Below are 22,179 nucleotides of genomic sequence, written 5' to 3'. Positions count from 1 at the left end.
TGGAGAAGTTTCCCTGCATTTGTCTAGCATATACGAACACGAGCACAGAGAAAGAGTGCATTTGGAAACTTAGAGAATCATATCTAGAACTAGTGTGTTAAGGAAACACCACGGAGATCTTACCATGACTTGCTTGCTTGTGCCTAGTCTCATTCAGTTTTTTTCTAATTTTTGTTGTTATTGATGTCATTTGGTCTTTCCAGACAAGGTCTCTGTGTATCTTGGCTGGCCTGGAACTCATAAAGATCTGTCTGCCTCTGCCTCTGCCTCTGGAGTGCTGGGATTAAAGGCTGTGCCACCATGTCCAGCTGTTCTGACAGAGCATTTTTGTATGTAGGCCAGGCAGACCTTGAATTCACTCTCTTCCTACCTCAGCCTCTTAAATGCTGGATGTTCTGTGTGCGCTACCATGCTCAGCCTCAATTAATTAATAAAAACTAAATTCCCTTGCAAGCTGCTACGATTCTCTATCAACAGTGTAGCCTCTAAGTAAGCTCTGGCCTAAAGTCAAGGCAGGTGTGGTAGTTTGAATAGGGTGTGGCCTTGTTGGAGTGGGCGTGGTTTTGTTGGAGGAAGTACAACACTAGGGGCTTGAGGTCTCAGAAGCTTAAACTAAGCCCAGTGTCTCACTCTCTCTTCTTGCTGCATGCTGATCTGGATGTAGAACTCTCAGTTACTCTCCTGCACCATCTCACCCTGCACACCGCCATGCTTCCTGCCGCAATGATAATGGACTACTGAAACCACTGTACTGTAAGCTTGCCCTGGTTTAATGTTTTCCTTTCTAAGTGCTGATGTGGTCATAGCATCCCTTCACAGCCACAGACCTTAACCAAGAGAGCATGTAAGGACGTCTCTACACCTGGTTCAGCCAAAGCAGCCTGACGGTGAATTCAAGGACCCAGGAGACAACTGACAACATAAGCCACTCAAGAGTGTGCCCTCTCCTGGAGGGGCGCCGAAGCTGCATCATTACAGCCTGGTACTGTGTCACTAGCTGAAATTAGATGCTATCAGAAATCCACTGAGCTTCTTCTCAAAATCTCCTTTCAGCTCCTGGTGTAGTAACTGTGCTCAGGACTTCAAAACAGACCTATATTTCCAGACCTCAGCCACCAGTGCTTCGCAGGAGGCAAACAAGGCCTATCTGGTTGGCCTAATTTCTTTGAGATTGTTTTAAAATCATCACCACCACCACCACCATCATCACCACGTGCTGATGATGGTAGGTGGGGTGTGCACATGTGTGGAGGTCAGAGGGCAACTACGCGTGGTCTGTTTTCTCCTTCTACCAGGGACCAAACCTGGTCCAAGCTTATGATATAAATGCCTTTACCTGTGAGTCAGATACCACGCTAACCGTGCCAAAAGTGTAACACGTATGCCGAAAGCTACACAGCTAGCACGCCACTGTGAAGAACATGCTCAAGAATCCACTGTGAGGCCAGACACCTGGGGGAGCAGGCAGATCTCTGTATGAGTTCAAGACTACCCAGGTCTACACAGTAAGGTCCAAACCATCCAAGGGATACACAGAAGACCCTGTCACAAAACAAAACCCACACAAAAGATAGTGCCATCATCTTGATATAAAACTTCACCTCCTCCCAAAACTGTATTTTTCACAGACTAAATAATATACAATCTCAATGATCCACTGCATTCAAGAAATTACTTATTTAGCAAACTCTTTATAAGCCTCATTGAATCCCACAGGGCAGGAAGCTACTTGCTGGTCTAATTAGTATATCTATTTTTCCCTTTTCTTCTTTTTAATCCAGTCAGGGTCATGTAGCCCAGGCTAGCCTCGAAATCACTATATAGCTAAGGATGACCTTGAACTCCTGATACCCCTGCCTCCGTTTCCCAAGAGCTGAGATGTTGATCACAGACCACCATATCTAGTCAGATACACTTCTTGAGTAAAATATGAGGTTTGAGCCAGCAGGTACCAATGGTACCCATCAGTTGGTTCAAGTCCTCTCCACTTCAATGTACTGGCCCACGAGGAACTCTGAACCCTGCAGAGGAACTCTCCTGTGCCTTGAGTGTTCAGCACCCTCAGGAATGCAACCAGAAGGTATTTACAGAGTTACTCTAGACTTACTTCCCCAAGAGAGGGGAAAGCTTATATTACACTACATAATTACTTATAGTAAACTATTTTACACCAAACAAATGTCTTTTGTATCTCTAAATCAAACTCATTTGGTTTTTTTTTTATCCAACTCGTATTCTGATATTTGCATGAAAGCAGCCGAGAGATAGTGACACCTAAGGGCATTAGTGTCATGTTGGCAATGACCATGACACAGTGCCAGGGACACGACATTTGCACGTTGGCGTACAGGACGAAGCAGCACTTTGCCGTGATTCTGAGGCTTAGCAGCTCTAAGAATAGGCACATTTCAGCAGCCATGGGTGCAACCGTCCACTCACCTTACATCCACCTCACCTCCGACGTGCATGAGAAAAGAGCCGTCAGGTTGCTTTAGGGAGTACAAATACTGAAGGAGCTTCTCCCTGAGAAGGGGGTGGGGGGCAGAAAGGGCAGTGGTCAGTGCCATACAGTAGTGGACCCTCGTAGTCTTCACCCCCAAGGCCCGCAGCTTCACCTGTTAATGACGTTGTAGGCTTCCTCTGTGCCGATGATGCACAGCGCATTGACGGCAGCATAAGTGGGTGCGAGGTGTGGGTACTGACCAGGGCCCCCTCCAAAGCCACCGTCTGGACTCTGACACAGCTCCAGGAACTGACACACGCTAGGTGCATGGCCAAGGGGGGAAAACAAAGACAGCATTAATTTCCAAACTCCAAATCCCTCTCAGATTCTAACCGTCCCTTACTCATTCCCCTATCTTCAAAGGGGTGAAAATATCCCTTTGCCACTTGACTACAACCCCCCAAAAGCCTTAACTCTTCACCCCACTCCTGTCAGTTTTGTGCACACTCCTGAGTCTTCTATTTAAGCATTTGTCTCGCCGTATTGCAAACACCATGAGGCGGGGAGGAGATCTTTGGTAGACCTGGTGCTGAGTCCCATGCTTCTTGACCAAACCTTTCTCTTATGTTTCAGTAAACTTGTCACCTGGATCTGAAGCAGTACAGTCTCCTCTGAGGACCTTTCCATTCTGCCTCTAGCTCAGGGCTCAATTGCTGCTCTTCATGCTAGTCACAGGTCTAGATGCATTACTAGACCTCAGCTTCGAGCATACTTTCTCACCTGAACCCTCTCCGGCAACACCCTTCTGTTCCCACCACCGGTAAGAAGCCGGTTTGAGTGCAGCCCGCTCCACTGTTGGAAGGATGAAAGCAGAAGGCTCAAGGCAGCACTGCTGGGGTCAGATGTGAGATGCCCCAACACCTGCAGGCTCGCTTAGTTGGGTATTGGTCCCCAGCTGCTGCTGCTGCTGCTGCTGTTGCTGTTTGAGGAGGTAGACCCTCACAGGAAGCTAGGACTCGGATAGACCTAGAACAAGGCCTACTTCCTGTGCACTCTCTTCTTTCTGAGTGTACATGTAAAGCCAGCTTCCTGTTCCTGCACAATGTGTTCCCTGCCAAACAGTCCCTTTCACTTTCGCCTGTAAGCTGCTTTTTTTCTTCATTCATTTTATGTTTGCCACTCAGGCATCTTATTTATACGTATAACAACCCTAGAAAAAGGACCCCAGGATGTCCCGGCCCGTGTGCTTTTGTCTTGTTTCTTCATGGCCCATGATGCCGTCTGAGGTGACGAGTACAATGGAACTGAATTGACAGGATTGTGTGGCCGATTTTCTAGGTCTTTGACTGGCACATCAGATCTGGGCTGGTTGCCCCACACTTGTTGAACCTGCTTGTGAGTTTTCAGTGATTTTCCCAGATCTGAGATCAGTGGTGATTCCACACCTGCCCAAGCCACCGTGCTTCCCCATCACAGCCTGGAGCCAGACAGTGGCTTGGGAGCGCAGCCAGATAAAGACCCGGTGTTTGCCTCTCTTTTCAGTATTGTTGATATTTTAAGAGCATCAGCCTGGACATTCATGAGCACCATTACAGTATCAAGGAAAGGCAGCAGAAAGGGCTGGAGTGGCTTTTGTTGGGGGCATTTTATCACCGTGATGAGAAGGTAACTAAGTCGGGCACTGCTGACTCACTCCAGAGGAGAGATTTCTCTCCGTGATTCTTTCCTGCTAAACGACAGGGGCTCCAGTTTCCTCACAAGGCAAACCTGTTCCGAGAGGCATGGCATCGGGTGCTCTTTTGCTGCAGGTGAAATGAATGGAGCCTTTACTTGCACAGGGCTTTCCAGAGTTTACAGGAAAGACCACTCCAGGAAGGACAAAGTTAGGAAGGACCAGGTTATAGCATCTCACCTTCCCTACATCTCCCAGGTCACAGCCTTCTGATCAGGGAGAGCTCCACCCAAGACACCTCCTGGCAAGCCCATCTTTCTAGTGGTCAGGTCTTCTTTCTAGGCTGTTTTATCTCATTTATTATTCATTTCCTCTTCCTTTCTTTTCTTTTTTAAAAATGAGAAACAGTTTATTCTGAGTCAAATATGAGTGACGAGAAGCATGGTTTCAGTTTGCCCTAAAGGATATGTTCCAACACAGAAGTAGTTACAAAAATTTTTAAATCTTTTTGTAAATTAGTTTGTGAAAGTTAGCACACAACATGGTGGGTTTAGTCATGGCATCTGAGCTTATGCATCTTAGACTGTTCTAATTTACCCTCTCCCCCGTCCTCCCCTGTCTGCCTGTGCTCCACCCCCACCCAGACAGCACCCCATTCTGCTTCCAGCCACGTGTGTGCTCCAAAATTATCTTCCCCTTTCCCTTAAGCTCTCTTCCTTCCTTCATATGATCTTTCCAGTTGTATGACTTCATACGTATAGAATACAGGCATATATGTAACTTTAAACCCATCAGCTCATTATTACTTATTCTCTGCTGCCAGGGAGACCATAAAGGCTAATTTCCATAAAGTCTGAAGTTCATTACTCCATACCCACAGCATACAATTTTCTTTCTTGAGACAAGGTCTCACGTGTCCCAGGCTACGCTCCAGCTTGCTATAGAGCTGAGACTGACCTTGAACTTCTGACTCACCTCCTCCTGCCCCCACTCCCACACCCACCCCAAGCCGCCCCTACCTTCACCTCCAAAGCATTCAGATCACAGATGGGGTTCATGAGGTGCTGGGGGTCTCTAACTACTAAGATTCCTCAGCAGGCCTCTGTTTTCTGGCTTGGTTTGCTTTGTTCTTTTGAGGCAGGGTCTCTCTCTCTCCAGCTCAATGTGGCCACAGACTCAGCAATTAGTCGGCTACAGCCTCCCACATGCTATGAGTACTGGTGTGACCATCACACCGTTACTTTTAATTCCAGGCTTTCCATTATGTACACAGGTACAGCCACAGACTGGCTGTTCCAGTCTTCACAGGTTAAGACAATTCTTTTTGCTCCTCCTTAGGCCTAAAATCCTTATTCAAGGATTGAAACTAGAGTTTATAGTCAGAAAATTAAGCAATTCTAGAGTACATTAAAAAAAAAAAAAGAACAAAAGGTTTTAACTGAAATCAAACTCAGCAGATGCACTGGACGGGTGGCTCAGTAGTAAGGGCCCATGTTGCTCTTGCAGAGGCCCTGGGGTCACTCCCCAGCACCCTCATGGCAGCTCACAACCAGCTCTAACTCCAGTTCCAGGGGATCTGATGCCCTCTTCTGGCACCAGACACATGGTGCATAGACACACATGAGGCTTATACACATAAAATAAAAATAAATCTAAAACAAAAAACTAAAAAACTGTCAACAGACTGGAGCAGGGAATGTAAGCTACTCAGTGCCAGAGCATAGGCACATGGCCTGGGTCCAATCTCCACGCCACAGAATGCCTTTTCTTTTCTTTTTGGTCTTTTGAGAGAGAGTATCATTATGCAGCTTGGTCTAACCTCCACCTTAGAATCCTGTCTAAGACCTCCAAGTGCTGGAATTTTACCCATGTGTTCCACGGGAACCAGCTGCCGTTATGTTTGAGGCTAGCCTCAACTATGTAGGAAGTTCAGGCTAGCCTGAGCTACAGAGTAAGACCTTCAAAACAAAATTAAAAGAAAAGTAAAAAATAGTCACCCAGTATGTGTTTCTTCCCCAGCTCCTCAGGTAGAGTACTGTAATGAAATGCAACCCCCCTGACCCAGTAGCCTGAAGTCTGGAAGGAGTGAGGATCTGAGTGTTCCAGACACCTTGCTGTCCTGGCTCCACGCCAACATTCCTCAGCAGATGGCCCGGAGGTCGAGTGAGGAAACCGGAGGCGGGGCTTCCCCTGGGCCTCGCCCTCCGTACTACAGAACATTCTGATCCTCGGGCTTTCCAACGTGCAACTTAAGGAACAGACAAACTGAAGTGACAAGCTGGCATTAGCAGACTTCTTAGCAACTTTAAAACCAGACTCGTTAATGTACTGTGACCTATTGGAAAGGGGAGGAACGCTTACAGACCAAAAATTCATCAACTAATAAAAAAAAAAAATAGCACCCAAAAAGCTTTGTGCAAACAGCAAGTGACACTTTATGAACAGCAAGTATGCACAAAAGCATGTGTTCCGATATGCACAGGCACATGGGTTCAGACACAGATGCTGATCGAGGTTACATAAGGGGGCAGCTTTGCATCCCAGCATACACATCTGTTGAGCTATGTATTGTATGTAATGCTAAGTGTGGCCCCCAAGACCTGGTTGCCCCAAGATGAGAGTCTGCACATAGACCCAAGTGACACTATATGGCCTTCCCCACAAGTTATTTCTGACTGGTGAATAAAGATGCTTGAAGCCTATAACTGGGCAGAAGGGAGATATGTGGGACTTGGTGTTCCTAGGCTTGCCATAGGTCAAAGAGAGAGGAGAAGGAAGACACCATGAGTTAGGAATCAAGAAAGCATGGCCACAGGCTTTAATCCCAGCATTTGCAAGGCAGAGGCAGGTGGATTTCTGAGTTCGAGGCCAGTCTGGTCTACAAAGTGAGTTCCAGGACAGCCAGTGCTACACAGAGAAACCCTGTCTCGAAAAACAAAAACAAAAAGAAAAGAAGAGAAGAGAAGAGAAAGAAGAGAAAGAAGAAAGGAAGGAAGGAAAGGAAGGAAAGGAAGAACAAAAGCAAGCAAGCATGGTTACGAGGGCTGGCCAATTGGAATTAAGAGCAGCCCAGATAAAACATAGTAAGTAATAACTCGGGGTTATCAATAGGAAATAGATTTTAATAGCATAGAAGGTAGCCTTAGTGCTGTAAAGGTCTTTATTCCAGGAACTGAATGGTCAAAGGCCGGGAAGAAGCCCCTGAAATATTTTCTACACATACCAATGACCAGCAAAGTGGTAAACCCTCTGTAGATGAAGGATTTTCAAACCCAAACCATGTGCACCGGAATCAACGTAGTAATAAAGCCTGGCTTTCCTGAAGATGAAGAGTCTGTGCCACTACCAGAGGCCCAGGTGACCTGGATACCCACAAATGCTGAGCACCACCCATCTTTGCTGCACCATTAAAATTACTTCAGGGGATATTTAACAACAACAACAACAAACCCATACCTAGTACCACTTAAACGTGAATCATTGAGGGCAGATGCAAGTTTTTAACTCTCCACATTAATCCAACGCTCACCCAAACACCATTCCTTCTTAGGCTTACGCGTGTACAATGCCCTGTGGATCTTTGGTTTAGTTTTGTTTGTCTGTTGTTTTTGATTTGTTTTGTTTTTTTAAGACAGGTGTTACCATGTAACTCCAGATGGCTTGTAGGTCATTATGTAGACCAAGCTGAACTTGAACTCACAGAGATCAGTCTGCCTCTGCCTTCTGAGTGCTAGGATCAGTGGTGTGCACTACCATGTCCAGTTTAGTTTTGTTTTGTTTAAAGGGCCTAGACCCCAGGCTGGCCTATGACTCACTACAAAGGCCAAATTAGCCTTGAGCTTGCAGCAATCCCTCTACTTCAGTCTCCTAAGTACTGTACTGAAACTACCATGAGCTACCACATTCAGCAGCACATTGTTCTTCTGACAAGTCCCAGGATAACTCGATGCTGCTGGCCTGAGAACCACCTTGTGGCAAACACCTGTCTGGCCCAACAGGCAACCTTAGTGACGGGGGCAACTTAAATCTTAATTCAAATTGATTAAAATAAAAATTTTAGCTCCTCAGTCTCACAAGCCACATTTCCAGTGCTCAGTAACTATATGTTTAGCTAGTGGTGACGGTACTGGGTCACACATAAGCCACAGAATCTCCCCATTATTGTGGACATTCTATTGAATGTCTCTGACACTCAACCACTATAGAGAATATAAAACTTCTAAGAGAATCAAGTTCAAGGGAAGAGTATTTTGGCCTTAGTTTTAAAATTTCATTTCATTTATTATAGTTTGAGTGTATGATGTCCACCAGACATTTATTATAGTTTAAGCAGTATGTGTGTGTATGATGTCCACCAGACATGTGGAAGGCGGAGCACATCTCTGTGTACTTGGCTCTCCCCTCCCAACTTCACAGGGGTCCCAGGGATCAGACTCAGGTCATCAGGCTTCTGTGCTAAAGGCCTTTACTGGCTGAGCCACCGCACTGACCCTATTGTTGGTCTCCTTGCATTTCTTGCAATGGTTAGGCTAACCTAGACTCAGAACAAAACTGTCGCCAGTGGGGACGACGAAGGATCCAAACTATGTAATTAATGTCAAACAAGCAGGAAATAAATCAGAGCCCAGTGAGAGTAAAACAAATGAAGTAGGTACAACTAGCAAATAGCATACTGGGGGGAAGGGAATCGTCTAAATACCAGCTCAGACAGGACTGGGCACACTGCAGAGGAGGGCCTGGTGACTAGGGCTGTGAGATACGGAGAGTTCAATAGTATTCCCGTTCAAGGTGGCAACACGGCATTGCGAAGAACCGCACCTGGCTCTAGCCTCATTTTTCCAACTAAGAAAATTCAGATTATATTTGTAAAAATAGCTAAATATTTTTTTAAAAAATACTAAAGCCGGAATGGGAGCAAACTATTAAAAGGATTAAAATTACGGCAAACCCAGCAAGGAAGGCTCCCAGCTGCTCGCTTCCCAGCTCAAACTCTAGTAAATAACAAAAAGGGAGACTTGTCTATAGTAAGAACAGCTGAGATTAGACTTTAAAAATATTTTGGGGCTGGAGAGATGGCTGTGCAGTTAAGAGTACAGACTGTTCTACTAGAGGACCCCGGTTCAACTCCCAACACCCACATGGCAGCTCACAACTGTCGGTAACTCCAGTTCCAGAGGCTCTGGCGCTCTCACAGGCATGCAAGCAGAACACCAATGCACATAAGAATAAATAAATTAAAAAAAAAAAATTCTGGTCTTGGGATGTGTGGCTTGGTGGTAGATTTTTGCCCAGCAAGCACAAAAGCCTGGGTACAATTTCCAGCACACTACAACTACAACAACAACAACAACCAATAAAGCAAAATAAAACGTGAGCACCAGAACAGGTTACCACAGAGACTTCAGGCCTAGACCAAGTTCCAAGGAAGATGACAGTTTGGGAGGGAATACAGTCAGCCATGAGCTGAATTTCTTAGGAGGAGCTGCTGGGTGGATACCTGGCTTCTTCCAGTCATACTTCCTCCAGAGCTTATTCTACAAAACAGCGATAGCTCAGTGTAACACAGGGGCACTGCCTCAACTAGGTGGAGCCCAATAATGACCAGAGGCCAGAGTCGTTGCTAAGACTTTACCCACCGTCTTTGCTAAGCCCATCCAGACAGCAGCTGTTTGGAAAGCACAGTCAAGTTTCAAGTGCGTTACGCAGAGCAGGGTTTCTCCCCATTGGTACGACTGTCATGGTCAGCTTCCTGTTTTGAGACTTACCCCATAGCCTCCTTGGCCTGTGCCCACTAGATGCCAACAGAACCTGGCCCAGAAAAGTACCCAGAATATTGGGTATGATGTCGCCACTGAAAGGTAAGGAGTCATATGACCTATACTTATTAACTTAAAATTTTAAAGGAGGGGCTGGGGTTGCAGCTCACGTGGTAGAGTGCTTGCTTAGCGTAGGAAGTTCCCCTATGCTAAACTCACCGGCACATTAAAATGACATGGTGGCACATACCTGTAATCCTCACATTTCAAAGGTAAAGGGAGATGGATCAGAAGTTCAGGTCATTCTTGCATAACACTGTCTCTGGTAGCCCAGGATGGCTTCAGACTTATGTAGCCAAGGATAACCTTAAATTTCTGATCCTTTTGCATGCATCTCCTCAGGTCTGGGATTACAGACACGCACCACCACATCCAGTTTATGCAACACTGGGGATTGAACCTAAGGCTTTCTGCATGTTAGGCAAGCACTCTATCATAGAACTACATCCTGGATGTAGTTTTAACAGTACAACGGGCTCCCTGTGGCTCTCACTTTGCTCTGTGAAGGGGGTGGGGGTGGTTAGTAGCTGAGCATGGGAATCACATTTAAGTAGTTTCCTTCAATGCTAAGCCAAGCAGGTGTCCGCTCCAAAACTCACTCATTCGTTTTATGTGAGCACACATATAATTTTATGTATAATCTCTTAGGAGATTCCCCACCTCTGACTTAATTATCCTTGAAACAGTTGACACCTGCAATACTAAAGGCCTGGCCTTGCTGGCCTTCTCAGCCATCGCAGAAAATCAACCAACGTGATTCTGTCCACTAGAGGGAACCCGACTTGTTCCCTAAACAAATAAGCTGGAGAGAGAACAGACTGGGGAAAGGAGACAAACCTCTGTGCATGTGCATGTGCAGCTATGTGTGGCACGGGGACGATGGCAGCCAAAGCAAAGCCGCCCCCCCCCCCGCCCCCGAGCTGGAGCTGGAGCCCCACCTGCAAGGTCACCTGGGTATTTGTAGGGGGGCAAACAGACCGCATTTGAAAGTGGTCCCTTTCCTTGTGTAAGAAAAACGAAAAAGAGCTGCAAATCTGAGGACTGAGAGACACGGAGGGGTGAGGGGAGAGACATGGAGGGGTGAGGGGAGAGACACGGAAAGGAAGGGTGAGACACGGAGGGGTGAAGGAGGAAAGGGAAGGGCAAATGGTGTAATTACGTTTTAATTTTAAAAACTTAAGAATTATTTCAAAAAATAAAAATTTTAAATTAAAAAAGAAAAAAAAAAAAACCCAAGCCACAAGGATCTAGTGCAAGTGCAAGTCCTCATAGTGCATGGACTCTGACTGTCATTTCTCTTGAGGTTTTGATTGTGACCCTTGGCCTTTAGTGGCTAATCTATCTCTCCAGCCCTGATTTTTATTTTTCTAAAAATAACTTTTGTAAATGCATGTCTTTGATCTCAGCACTTGGGGGGGGGGGATAGAGGAGGTGGATCTAGCTCTATGAGTTCGAGGCCAGCTTGCTCTATAGAGTGAGCTCCAGGGTAGCTGGAGAGACCCTGTCTACAAACAAACAAATAAATAAATATCTTTCAAAATGTAGGGAATCGACATTTGAGTACAATAATGAATAAAAGGATAAACCTAAAAATAAAATAGATAAATGAAAGGGCATTATCCTAGCTCAGATAGTCTAAAAAACAATCGTTACATTTTTACAAAAACCAGTAAGATTTCTCTGGATCTAATAAAAATAGTCATTTCCTTCCCAGTCAGTGCTACCAGGCTCTGTTCCCAATAAGCATTATCTGGACCATCAATTAACTGCTGCTTAGGACAAAACAAATAAAGCATCACTCCAGGAAAGCCTTGAGCCATTTAAAAGTTCATTAAACTGGGGCCATCAAGAAAGTTCAGGGGGGAGGCTGGTGAGATGGCTCAGTGGTTAAGAGCACTGACTGCTCTTCTGAAGGTCCTGAGTTCAAATCCCAGAAACCACATGGTGGCTCACAACCACTCGTGATGAGATCTGATGCCCTCTTCTGGGGTGTCTGAAGACACCTACAGTGTACTTATATATAATAAATAAATCTTTTAAAAAAAGAAAGAAAGAAAGTAAGTAAGTTCAGGGTGGAAAAGTACTTGTCACACAGACTGACAGTGAAAAGCTGGATATAATGCCATGAACCCAGCACTCGTGCATGGAGCTGGGGGGTGGACACAGAGCCGCCCCGGAGTTCCTGGGCCAACCAGCCTGAGTATGCTGAGCCTCAGAAGCAAGAAGCAGACCCTGCCTGAGCGCCTGAACAATTACCAAAACTTGTCTTCTGGCTTCCACACGGGCACTGTGGTATATGCATGCCCACCAGTGATCTACACACTCATGTACACATCATACAAATGAGGGGGTAAGAGCACTTGCTGTGAGAAGTGTGGGCACACACGCATCTCTCTGTCTCTGTCTTTCTCTCTGTCTCTGTCTCTCTCTGCCTCCCTCTCTCTCTCTCACACACACACATACAAACACACACACACACATTCCTTCATTAAATCAAGATGTGGTATACAGCCTAGTAGTAGGCTTGCCCAGCATGCATAAGGCCCTAGATTCACTCTCATACTGAAAAACAGAAACTAGACTTTAAAGTTCATTAAAGCAAGCCAGGTATGGTGACTTAGGCCTGAAATCCCAGCACTCAGAAAGTGAAGCAGGAGGACACCATGAGTTTGAAGCTAGCCTGGGCTACATAGTGAGTTTCTGTCTACAAAGTGAGATCTGTCTCTAAAACTGTTAATAAACTAAAAAAAATAAAGATAAAGTTTATTAAATCAATGCTCAGAAGAACCATGAATTAAATACTTTCAAGGCAGTTGTAAAATAAACTCTTAGCCATTGATTATTAAAATGGTTCTTGAAATTGAGACAAATTGATTATTTTCAAAATATCCACTTTTGAAGTAGAAGGAACAATAAGGTCTCACTATATAGCTTTGGCTAGCCTTGAACTCCCTATGTAGACCAGGCTGGCATCGAACTCAGAGATCCACTTAGCTGATTAAAGGCATGCACCCCCATGCCCAGCTACTTTAAGTAAAATTTAAAGCATCCCTTGGCACTGACGATGTTCACTGTGACAAGGTCTTTAAAGAGGCCTCTCCTCCCATCTGGAGCTCTCCTTCCACCCTGTGTGTCCCGGGTCACACTCAGGCCTTTGTACTTCAAGGCAGGTGCCTTCGGAGCCATCTCACGGCCCCTCTTCCTATCTGATACTGCCACAAAAGCAGCTGACACTGACTTTCTCAGAGAAGTGGCCCTGAAAAAGGACCTTCTGTGCAACCTAGAAAAACAAAGGAAGCTGCTGGTGACGGGCTCCCACTGCAGGAGCCGCCATCTTGTCTCTGCACCCCACGTGGTCTGTGTCATCTCTCGGGCCTCCACGGGTCTCTCACAAACTCCTCCTTCCCATCCCTTCTCTCATACGCATCCCTCCTATTCTAGCATACATCCTGACAGTGCAGGCGTTGGGTGGGGGGCTTCCCAAACAAACCCCAACCCCCAACTGGTATTTCAAAAACACCCTGGCCTTTATTTTGACAATTAAATTCCTGTGACTGCAGAAACTGAGTCCAACTCCACTTCCAGAGCTGGAAGCAAGCAAGCTTGTTGCAATGTCTGGATTATAAAAACAAGACATATTTTCCCTCTGCCACAGAAATATGAATTCTAAGGGTTAATGGCTTAATTCTTTATTATCTCCTCCATCCACATTCATCACAAGACATCCTTCCCAGGGAGGCGAGAATGAGAGGTTATTGTTAAAAGAGAATGAATGAGACAATGTAAGTTCTGTTCTTCTGACCTGACAATGTGACCAAGGCAGGCTCTGGGACTAGGGAGGGCTCCAGCGAGCCTCCACGAGTCTTGGCACAGCTGCTACCTTCTGCTGTGGGAAAACCAAACCTGGCTCAGGACACTTGCCTCCCAAACTCCTTGCCCTCCAGAGTACAAGGGAGTGGGGGACACAACCCAGAAGACCCGCCGCTCTCAGTAAACCCCTTAGGTTCAGTTCCTGGCCGTCCTTTCCTAGGTCTGGTACTTTCAAGGTTGGGGGCAGGGTCAGTTTTGGTGTTTGTTTTTCTTAAGATACGACCCGTGATGAGCACGAGGTGCCACTTTACAAGCTGCACCTGCACCAGCAATGTGGGGCACAGCTACGTTACTTACATGTCTTGTCATCAATCAGAGGTCAATGAGACTGTGAGTCTCACACGGCACTGGTACCCAAGACAGTTACCCACCTAGTCCTGTGGAGAGCTGGCCTGTTCCCAGCCTTTACACCTCCACGGAGGTGAGTAAGGAAGGTAAGAGCGTTTTGGTTCACAGTGGTACATGCTTTCCGTGGCGTTTCATCATAACTGTCAGGCATGATGGTGAGGACTTCTTCTCAAAGGTCAAAGCCAGAGTACATGGGAGACTGAGGCAGGAGGATCACTGTGAGTTGGAGGCCAGCTTGGTCTATAGAGTGAGTTCAAAGCAGCTACACACAGAGACTTTCCTTATCAGAGAAAATGGGGGTTTTTGGTTGGTTGGTTTTGGTGTTCTTTGGTTTTTTTTTTTTTACTGTTGTTTTGTTGGAGACAAGGTTTCTCCATGTAGCCCTGGCTGTATGTAGACCAGGCTGTCCTTCAGCTCACAAACATCTGCCTCCCAGGAGCTGGGATTAAAGGCCTGGACCGACACCACCTTGTCTTTAAAAAAATAAAATAAAATAAAAATAGAGGGGGAAGGTGGAGAAGGAGGGAGGGAGTGGAAGAGAGGGAGGGAGGGAGAGGAAGAGAGAGGGAGATGGAGGGAGAGAGAGACAGAATGAAAAAAATCATCCCAGACCTCCTCTGGAAGTCGAAAGAGTTGCTCTACCCACCAGTTTGGAGCAGAGCTTCTGTGTGGAGGAGTTTCCGGAAGTTGCTGGAGGTCAAGGGAAGGGCAAGGGTTTCTCTGTAACAAGGTTTTCTCCCCATTTACATCAAATAAAACAGGAACAAAAGGAATTCCAAATCCAGGACGTGATTCCAGAGTATACCCCAGGTACCCCAAAGCCAGAACTCACTCTGTGGCCACTATCTGGGGGATGGGTTCATCGAGGAGCTCCAGGCTGTGCAGGATCCAGTAGCAGAGCCAGGGGCGGCTGGCATCCAGACACTGAGAGGGACCGGGAGAAAACACACCCTTTAGTCAGTCGCTCCAAGGTCCTGTGACAAGGCTAGTTCTGTCTTAGTTCCTGAAGCCTAGCAAGGGGAGGAGGAGGCAGGCACTCTCGCTCCCTAGGACAACAATCAGCAAAAGAAGGGTGCTTTCAGCTGTGACAACAGAACAACAGGGAACAAGTCTTAAACCCTTCTTAAGTCCCTGCTGCAGGAGTCCAAGCAAGGCTGAGCAGAGAACTTACACACAGGGCAGTTAACTGCTGCTGGTTTCCCTCTGCAGACAAGGAAACGCGTCTGCCTTCTTACAAGGACATTTCCTGAATTCACTCATTTACAGATTCGGCAAATATTTGGTATCTGCTTGTGCCAGACATTAGACACTGGGGGCGTGGCAATGTCAGAAATTGATTCTGAGTCTCGGGGTGCTCAGCATGTGGAATACTGACTGGCATGGCTATCTTAGAGAAAGACACAGTAGACATATAAGCCTAAGTTACCCAGTGTCTTCCCGGAACAAGGTTAGCAAAGCACCCGTTAGGTGCTTGGAGGACCCGGAGAAAGATGAGTGTGTCTGGAGACAGGGCAAAGGCTTCTCTGGAGGTGGTGTGTGCACAGACCTGGATTCTAATTCAAGTCAAACATGACAGCTGAGCAGCCAGTGCTCCACAGGGCAGGGGGTACCAGTTACAGGTTCTCTATGTTTAAAGTACATCAACAAGGCCCAGGAGACTCATTTTCTCCAGGTTATAAAAGAAGTAAATGCCAGAGTTGGGGTGTCGGCTGTGTTACCCAGGTTACCTATGCTAGGCTTGGAAAACCCCTACACACACACACACACACACACACACACACACAAATCAAACATCGAACTCTTGAAATAAAAGCCAATAAAAGGCAGCGCTATCCTTTGTAATGGGAGGCAGGGAGATGGGAGCCCTCCCTGCTGGTCACAGCCTTTTCTACCTCCCCACAGCTCTTAGGCCCTTCCATCATCTCCTGGCTCTTAGGACCATGCTTTAAGATTTACTCTGTTTAGTGCCCTCCGGGATTCAAGTCCTGGTCCTCTGGCCAAACTGACTTTGATCTCCAAGTAAAGGGAGTCGGGAGAAAGCAGGCCGTGATCAAATGATGAAGGACAGGCCTAGCCCATCTAGAATGTCCCACTAGCTCTGGGGCTCTAGGGGCTGACAAAACTGGAGAAGATTTTGTTTTGTTTTATTGGCTTTTTTGGTTTGGTTGTTTTGTTTTGTTTTGTTTTGACACAGGGTTTCTCTGTGTAGCCCTGGCTATCCTGGAACTCGCTCTGTAGACCAGGCTGGCCTCAACCTCATAGAGATCTGCCCTCCTGTCTCCTCCTCCTGAGCGCTGGGTCTAAAGGCGTGTGCCATCACCTCTTAGCTGGAGAAGCCTTTCTTTAGCCCATAAGTAGAGCATCAGCTCTGAAACAGCAGTCTGGTTCCTGCCAGAGCCATGTGACCTAGCGGGCGCATCTGCGACAGGTGAGACCAACCACAGCCTTCATGTTCCACCAGAAGCACTGCCCAGGGCCATGTCTTACCTCATAGGCATCTGTCAGTTGTCGGAGGCCTCTTTTCAGATAATGGAAGTGCTTCTCCCTCTGCAAAATGAGCCTGGAGAGAGAAAGAGTCGGTAAGCCCTCCTACAAGCTCACATGAGCACACGCACGCTCTGACACACACCTGTTAGGACACTGCCCAGAGTCACTACATGGATTCCTGGGAACTTCAGTATGTACAAAAAGTAACTACACCAAGGGCAAAGAGGCAGACAGCTGAGTTCTCTGGGTGCCTGCACGCTGTCCTGAGAGGAAACACCTTGTGAAGGAGGGGACTGCCCTGCACTGGGCACAGGGCACACGATGGTTGGTGCTGACAGTCTACTGGAGATCTTCTCCAGGACCTAGGGACTGCGAGCAATGTGAAGGGCAGCACCGGCCGTGCAGTAAACAACCTAACTCAGAACCTTGCTGCTTCCGCCTCCCTCACTTCAGTCCTTTCTTCTGAGACCACTTGTCTGAGATCTGTACTTTTGTCCCCTGCCCACCCCTTGGTTATCCATCTGTTACTCTGGCCCCAAAATTCCACCTCCCACGTGCTGACCCACAGCCCTGGCCAGAGGATGCTTTTTGTATTCCAAGGGCCAGGCACACCCGAGGCACTGGGGTCAGCAATACTGGCTTTAAGATGGAATGTGCTGCCCATGGCCACCTGCAAGGGCGAAGAGGGAGGCGGGACTTCTTGCTTAGTGTTGAAAGATGGCCCTGTGTGGTTATGGAAGAATGAAAAGCGGAAAGAATGTCGAGACGCTCACTGAGCCTGCTGACTACAGGAATAACGGGGAAAAGAAGCACTCTCTTCTAGGTAGTCAATAAACAATTGTTCCCAGAACTCCCACTGCTCCGTGCTCAGAATACGATCACTGATGTGGTCTCTATCTCAGAAGAGCCTTCCAAGGCAAGAAGAGAAATTCTGGCTCAAAAGAAAAGCAATGGCGGTGGTGTACCCACCTGTTGTAGTCCTAGCCCTCAGAATGCAGGAGGATCACAAACTCAAGAGCAGCCAACACAAAAAAGTCACAAGGGTGTTAAGAGACAGCGGGGGGGGGGGGGTGTCTCTGAGCAGGCAGGCAGGACTGTTCTTTAAGTCACTGAGGGGGCTGTAATGTCTTTCTCAGATGAGTAGGTGGTTTTCAAGTCATGTTACAAAGTGAGGGAATTTCTCACTCTGCCTCTTCCCATGCACCCAATGGCCTTTTGCCTTCTGCCCTGCTCTGAACACAGCAAAGGTCCTCACAGAAGGCAGCCTTGCTACCTTGTTCTCCAGCTTCCCAGCCTCCAACGTCATTAATCAAAATACACTCTAAATAGATACAAACAATAAAAGTCCCTAGTTCGCCAGGCAGTGGTGGCACACGCCTTTAAATCCCAGCACTTGGGAGGCAGAGGCAGGCGGATCTCTGAGTTCAAGGCCAGCCTGGGCTACAGAGTGAGTTCCAGGACAGCCAGTCAGGTCTACACAGAGAAACCCTGTCTTGAAAAAAACAAAATCAAACCAAACCAAAACCAAACCAAACCAAAACAAACAAACAAACAAAAAAACCCACGTCCCTAGTTCAGGCAACAGAAAATGGTCTTAGACGGTCTAAGATGCAGACAGGAACCCAGATCACACATAAGAGATGGGACAGGTGAAGCTGTAGAAGGCAGATCAGAACTATGGGAAGAACTATCCTTAGAAAGAGACAGGAGCAAGACAGGAACCAGGGCAAGTCATGTCACAGGCAATGAGGGAGGAGAAAATCATAACGAAATATTTAACAATGACAGATGATGCGGGAAGACTGAAGAAAAAGATGACAAACAACAGAGTGGCCAATGACCTCTGTGAACACTCGCCAGAGCTCAGAGCAAACTACATCAACAGAAAATCGTTGCTAGGTATGGTAAAGGTGTGTGTATTATAAGCTTAGTGCTGGAGGCAGAAGATCAGGAGTTCAAAGTCATCCTCTGCAATACAACAAGTTCAAGACCAGCCTGAGCTATATAGGACTTGGTCTCAAAAACCAGAAGAAAGAGAAAATGACCAGAGTCCGTTTCACTTTCAGAGGTCTAATGGTCAGGACTCCTGTGTAGGGAGCATCTTGCATGGTCCAGGATGACTGTTCCCTACAGCGACGATCTGCCCGTGGACCCAGACAAGTAAAGGCAAGGTAGAGCCCTGTCCACTTGATGCTCTGACCTGGTAAGTGCAGTAGCTCTGAGCTCACAGGAAGGCAGGGGAGTCAGAAATATCCTCCCTAAGAGGACAATACTGAGACAAAAGCAGGATGATGAAATGGCCAGGCAAAAACCAAAGAGGCCACCATAGCATGTTTTAGTTAATTTAGTTAAGGTGTTGGAGCCAAAGCACACAGGAGAAGTAGGCAGAGAGAAGTCAGACTGGAGAGGGGCAGAACTCGGGACTCCATTAAGGGATTGTTTAAAGCCTGAAAGAAGGCTGGGTATGGCGGTGCACACCTTTCACCCCAGCACTTGGGAGATGGAGGTAGGTAAATCTCTGTGAGTTCCAGGGCTACAAAGTGTGACCCTATCTTAAAAAAAAAAAAAAAAAAAAAGACACAAAAAATACCCTGAAGCAAATTTGGGCATAGAAGCCCAGGCCCTAAGCCCAGGACTCAGAAAGCAGAGAGGCGAGAGGGCTGCTATTAGTTCAAGGCCAGCCCAGTCTTTATAGTGAGTGCCAGCCCATCCAGAGAGCTTGTCTGAAGAAAACCTAAGGGCAAATGGGAGTCTGAGATACAATAAGGATGGCCCTGAAAACATGCTAAGCAAAAGAAGCTACTTACAAAATACCACATGTTATGTGATCCCATTTATAGGAAATGTCCACAAAGGAAAAACCCTTAGAGACAGAAAGTAGATTAATCGGTTGCCTAGAGTTGAGGAATATGAAGGCCCTCAGGGTGGTGACTAAGGGTATTCTTCTAAGGAAATGCTCAAAAAAAAAAATTAGCCTTGATAAGGTATACGGCTTGGTGAATATGCTAAAGCCAATGAATGATGGATGAATTATATTTCATTAAATGTTATTTTCTCCTAAAAAGGGACAAAGCTGAACATGGTGTGTGCCCATAAGCCCAGCATGCAGGAGGCTGGTGCAGAAGACTGCATGTCCAAGGCCAGAGAGTTTCCACTTCCTGGGTTTTTAAAGCACTAGCTGTACAAGCCTCAGGACTGCAGTTCCATCCCTGAAGCCTGGGTAACAGCAGAAGGAGGGGACCAATTCCAGTCATCCTCTGACCTCCACAGGAGCCTGCATGTGCATCATACACACGTATACACAACAACAATAAGCAAGTAAAAAGGATTTTAAAGGGAGTTACTGATGAGGTTTAGACAGCGGGGGATGTGAACCTCCGATAAGGAAGAATTCCACATCCTCAGAGACAGAGATGTTGGGATGCGCAGGTGTGTGAACCCAGCCAAATCTTGGAGTCTGAAGTGGGAAGGAGGAGACAGAGGAAACCATGCGGATGACAGCCTGGGACTTCTCAGGAATGAGGAGCCCAGAGCCCAGAAGCTACAGACTGGCTGCTGTGGTGATGGTGGCAGACAACACATGAGATGAATAAAGGGACTGGGAGCCAAAAAGAAGTGTGTGCTACCTTGCCCAGCTTCCTTGCTGGGAGTATTTGGGAAAGAGCAGTGAGAAGAGCAGACTAAGCGGGGGTGGGGTCGGGGTGGGGGGTGGGTGGTGGTAAGCACATTTCTGAAATAGCTCGAGCATCCTGGCTCAGTCTGAGCAGGATGGAGCCGCAGGCCTATGACAAGCCTGTGACAAGAACGAGCAAGACCGTTAATGAGGGTAGACCAGCAGTGCCTGGAGATGCCCGAGCCAGGTGAAATCCGGACTCTACACTGGTCTTACCTAAGTAGTCCAGGCTGGCTTTGAACTAAGATCTTCTTGCCTTAGCCTCCCAAGTTCTGGGGGTTACTCGCACACTCCACAAGCCAGTCTTTGGTTGGGGCTTTGGTTTGTTTGTTTGGCTGGTTGGTTTTGTTTTTTGGAGACAGGGTTTCTCTATGTAGCCCTAGAACTTGCTTTGTAGAACAGACTGGCCTGTAACTGGGAGATCCTGCCTCTGCCTCTGCCTCTGCCTCTGCCTCTGCCTCTGCCTCTGCCTCTGCTGAGATTATCAGCAGGTGCCACCACGCATGGCATTTTTACCAAGCTGAGTTAAATAACTAAACAAATCCTTCAAAAGCACAGAAACTCGGCCCAGTGGGGCAGCTCAGCACTAGGAGCACTTTGGCCTGACACCTCGAGTTCAGTCCTGGAGCCCACATGGTTCAAGGACACCACTGAGTCCTTCAGCCTGTCCTCTGACCTCCAAGTACCCATCCCCTGCACAGACACCACCCCCATAGACACACATAACATAAATAGATGGAAAAAAAAAAGTTTTCAAGTACTGAAACGCTAGGAAGTCTTCTCTTGTCTTTTGAACAATCTTTTGCTATGACAGGGAGCTTTTCAGTCACTAAGAAGTCAGTGAGCTCCAAGGCCCGAGGGAGCTTTTGGCCTCGAAAGGCAACAGATGGGCTTGCTGACAAAAAAGAACTGCCTGAACCCTGGCTGCTCAGGAAACGCCTCCTCATCTACCTCAGGCCGGTCCTTAGAACCTGAGTCAGCCCGAGGAAAGACCCCTCCTGAGGAGCCGCCCTCTAACCCTGAGCCTCACCCACAGACAGCAGGCCCAAGAGCCCTGGAGAGAGGGGGCTGTTTTCTAGCTGGGTCTGTGTGAAGAGAAACGTCAGCTTCGAGTGCTGGAGGGACAAGAAGGGTAGAGGATACGGGGAGAGATTAGGTCCAATGACATTTCCCCAAGCCAACTTCTTACTTCTTCCATTCTCATCCAGTTAATTATAAGCATATAAACGTACTGTTAAGTTGAAGTGCTCAGTTTATTTTGGCCAATCAGAAATTGCACTAAATTGCACACACATAACCCCCCCCCAAAAAAAAACCCAACTGCTATTATGCGCTAACTTGTGCCCCTCCCCACTTCACTATCAATGCTGAAATCTTAACCCACAGTGTGACTGTGTTTCGAAATCAGACCTTTAGGAAAGAATTTAAGGTTAAATGAGATTCCAAGGGTAGAGCCCTACCCAATAATACAGGTACTTTAGTAAAAGGAAGAATGCCAGGGGTGTAGCTCAGGGTGGTGTGTTTGCCCAGCATGCACAAAGGCCCTGAAAGAGCTGAGGGAGCAGGGGAGACGCTGGGGAGTCTGAGCATAAACAGAAGGCTATGTGAGGACATAGCCGGGCAGCCGACCGCAGATCCTGAGACAGGCCTCAGGAGGAACCAGGCCTGCTAGCATCTTGATCTTGGATTTCCAACCTCTTGAACCTCTTAAGCTTCAGGGTTTCAGAGCACCCACTGTGCACTTGGTTACCAAGCTGACTCACACCCTGACGCTCCAGTCTCTGTGTAGGAAGTTAACAGCCAAAGCTCCTCCCACCCCTAAGAGCTCAGCCTCAAAGCCAAGAATGGGGAAAAGAAAACAGGCCGGGAT

At 47.1% G+C, this 22,179-nt stretch overlaps 1 protein-coding gene across 1 annotated transcript in view; it reads right to left on the bottom strand.

The window, feature by feature from the left end:
• The window catches only part of Fntb (farnesyltransferase, CAAX box, subunit beta), a 79,992-nt gene that overhangs the window by 28,980 nt on the left and 28,833 nt on the right, over positions 1-22,179 (bottom strand). The window contains exons 3-6 of the mRNA XM_021178669.2: positions 16,637-16,709; positions 14,982-15,073; positions 2,616-2,762; positions 2,440-2,523 (exon numbers count right to left, since the gene is read on the bottom strand). Coding sequence (XP_021034328.1) covers positions 2,440-2,523; positions 2,616-2,762; positions 14,982-15,073; positions 16,637-16,709 — 396 coding nt within the window. The remainder of the gene's footprint in view (positions 1-2,439; positions 2,524-2,615; positions 2,763-14,981; positions 15,074-16,636; positions 16,710-22,179) is intronic.

Source organism: Mus caroli, unplaced genomic scaffold (assembly GCF_978045245.1).
Source record: "Mus caroli unplaced genomic scaffold, Mus_caroli_1 scaffold_14, whole genome shotgun sequence".
Classification (NCBI taxonomy): Eukaryota; Metazoa; Chordata; class Mammalia; order Rodentia; family Muridae; genus Mus; species Mus caroli.
Note: the sequence above shows the minus strand (reverse complement) of the source record. Positions and strands in the feature narration are given on the sequence as shown.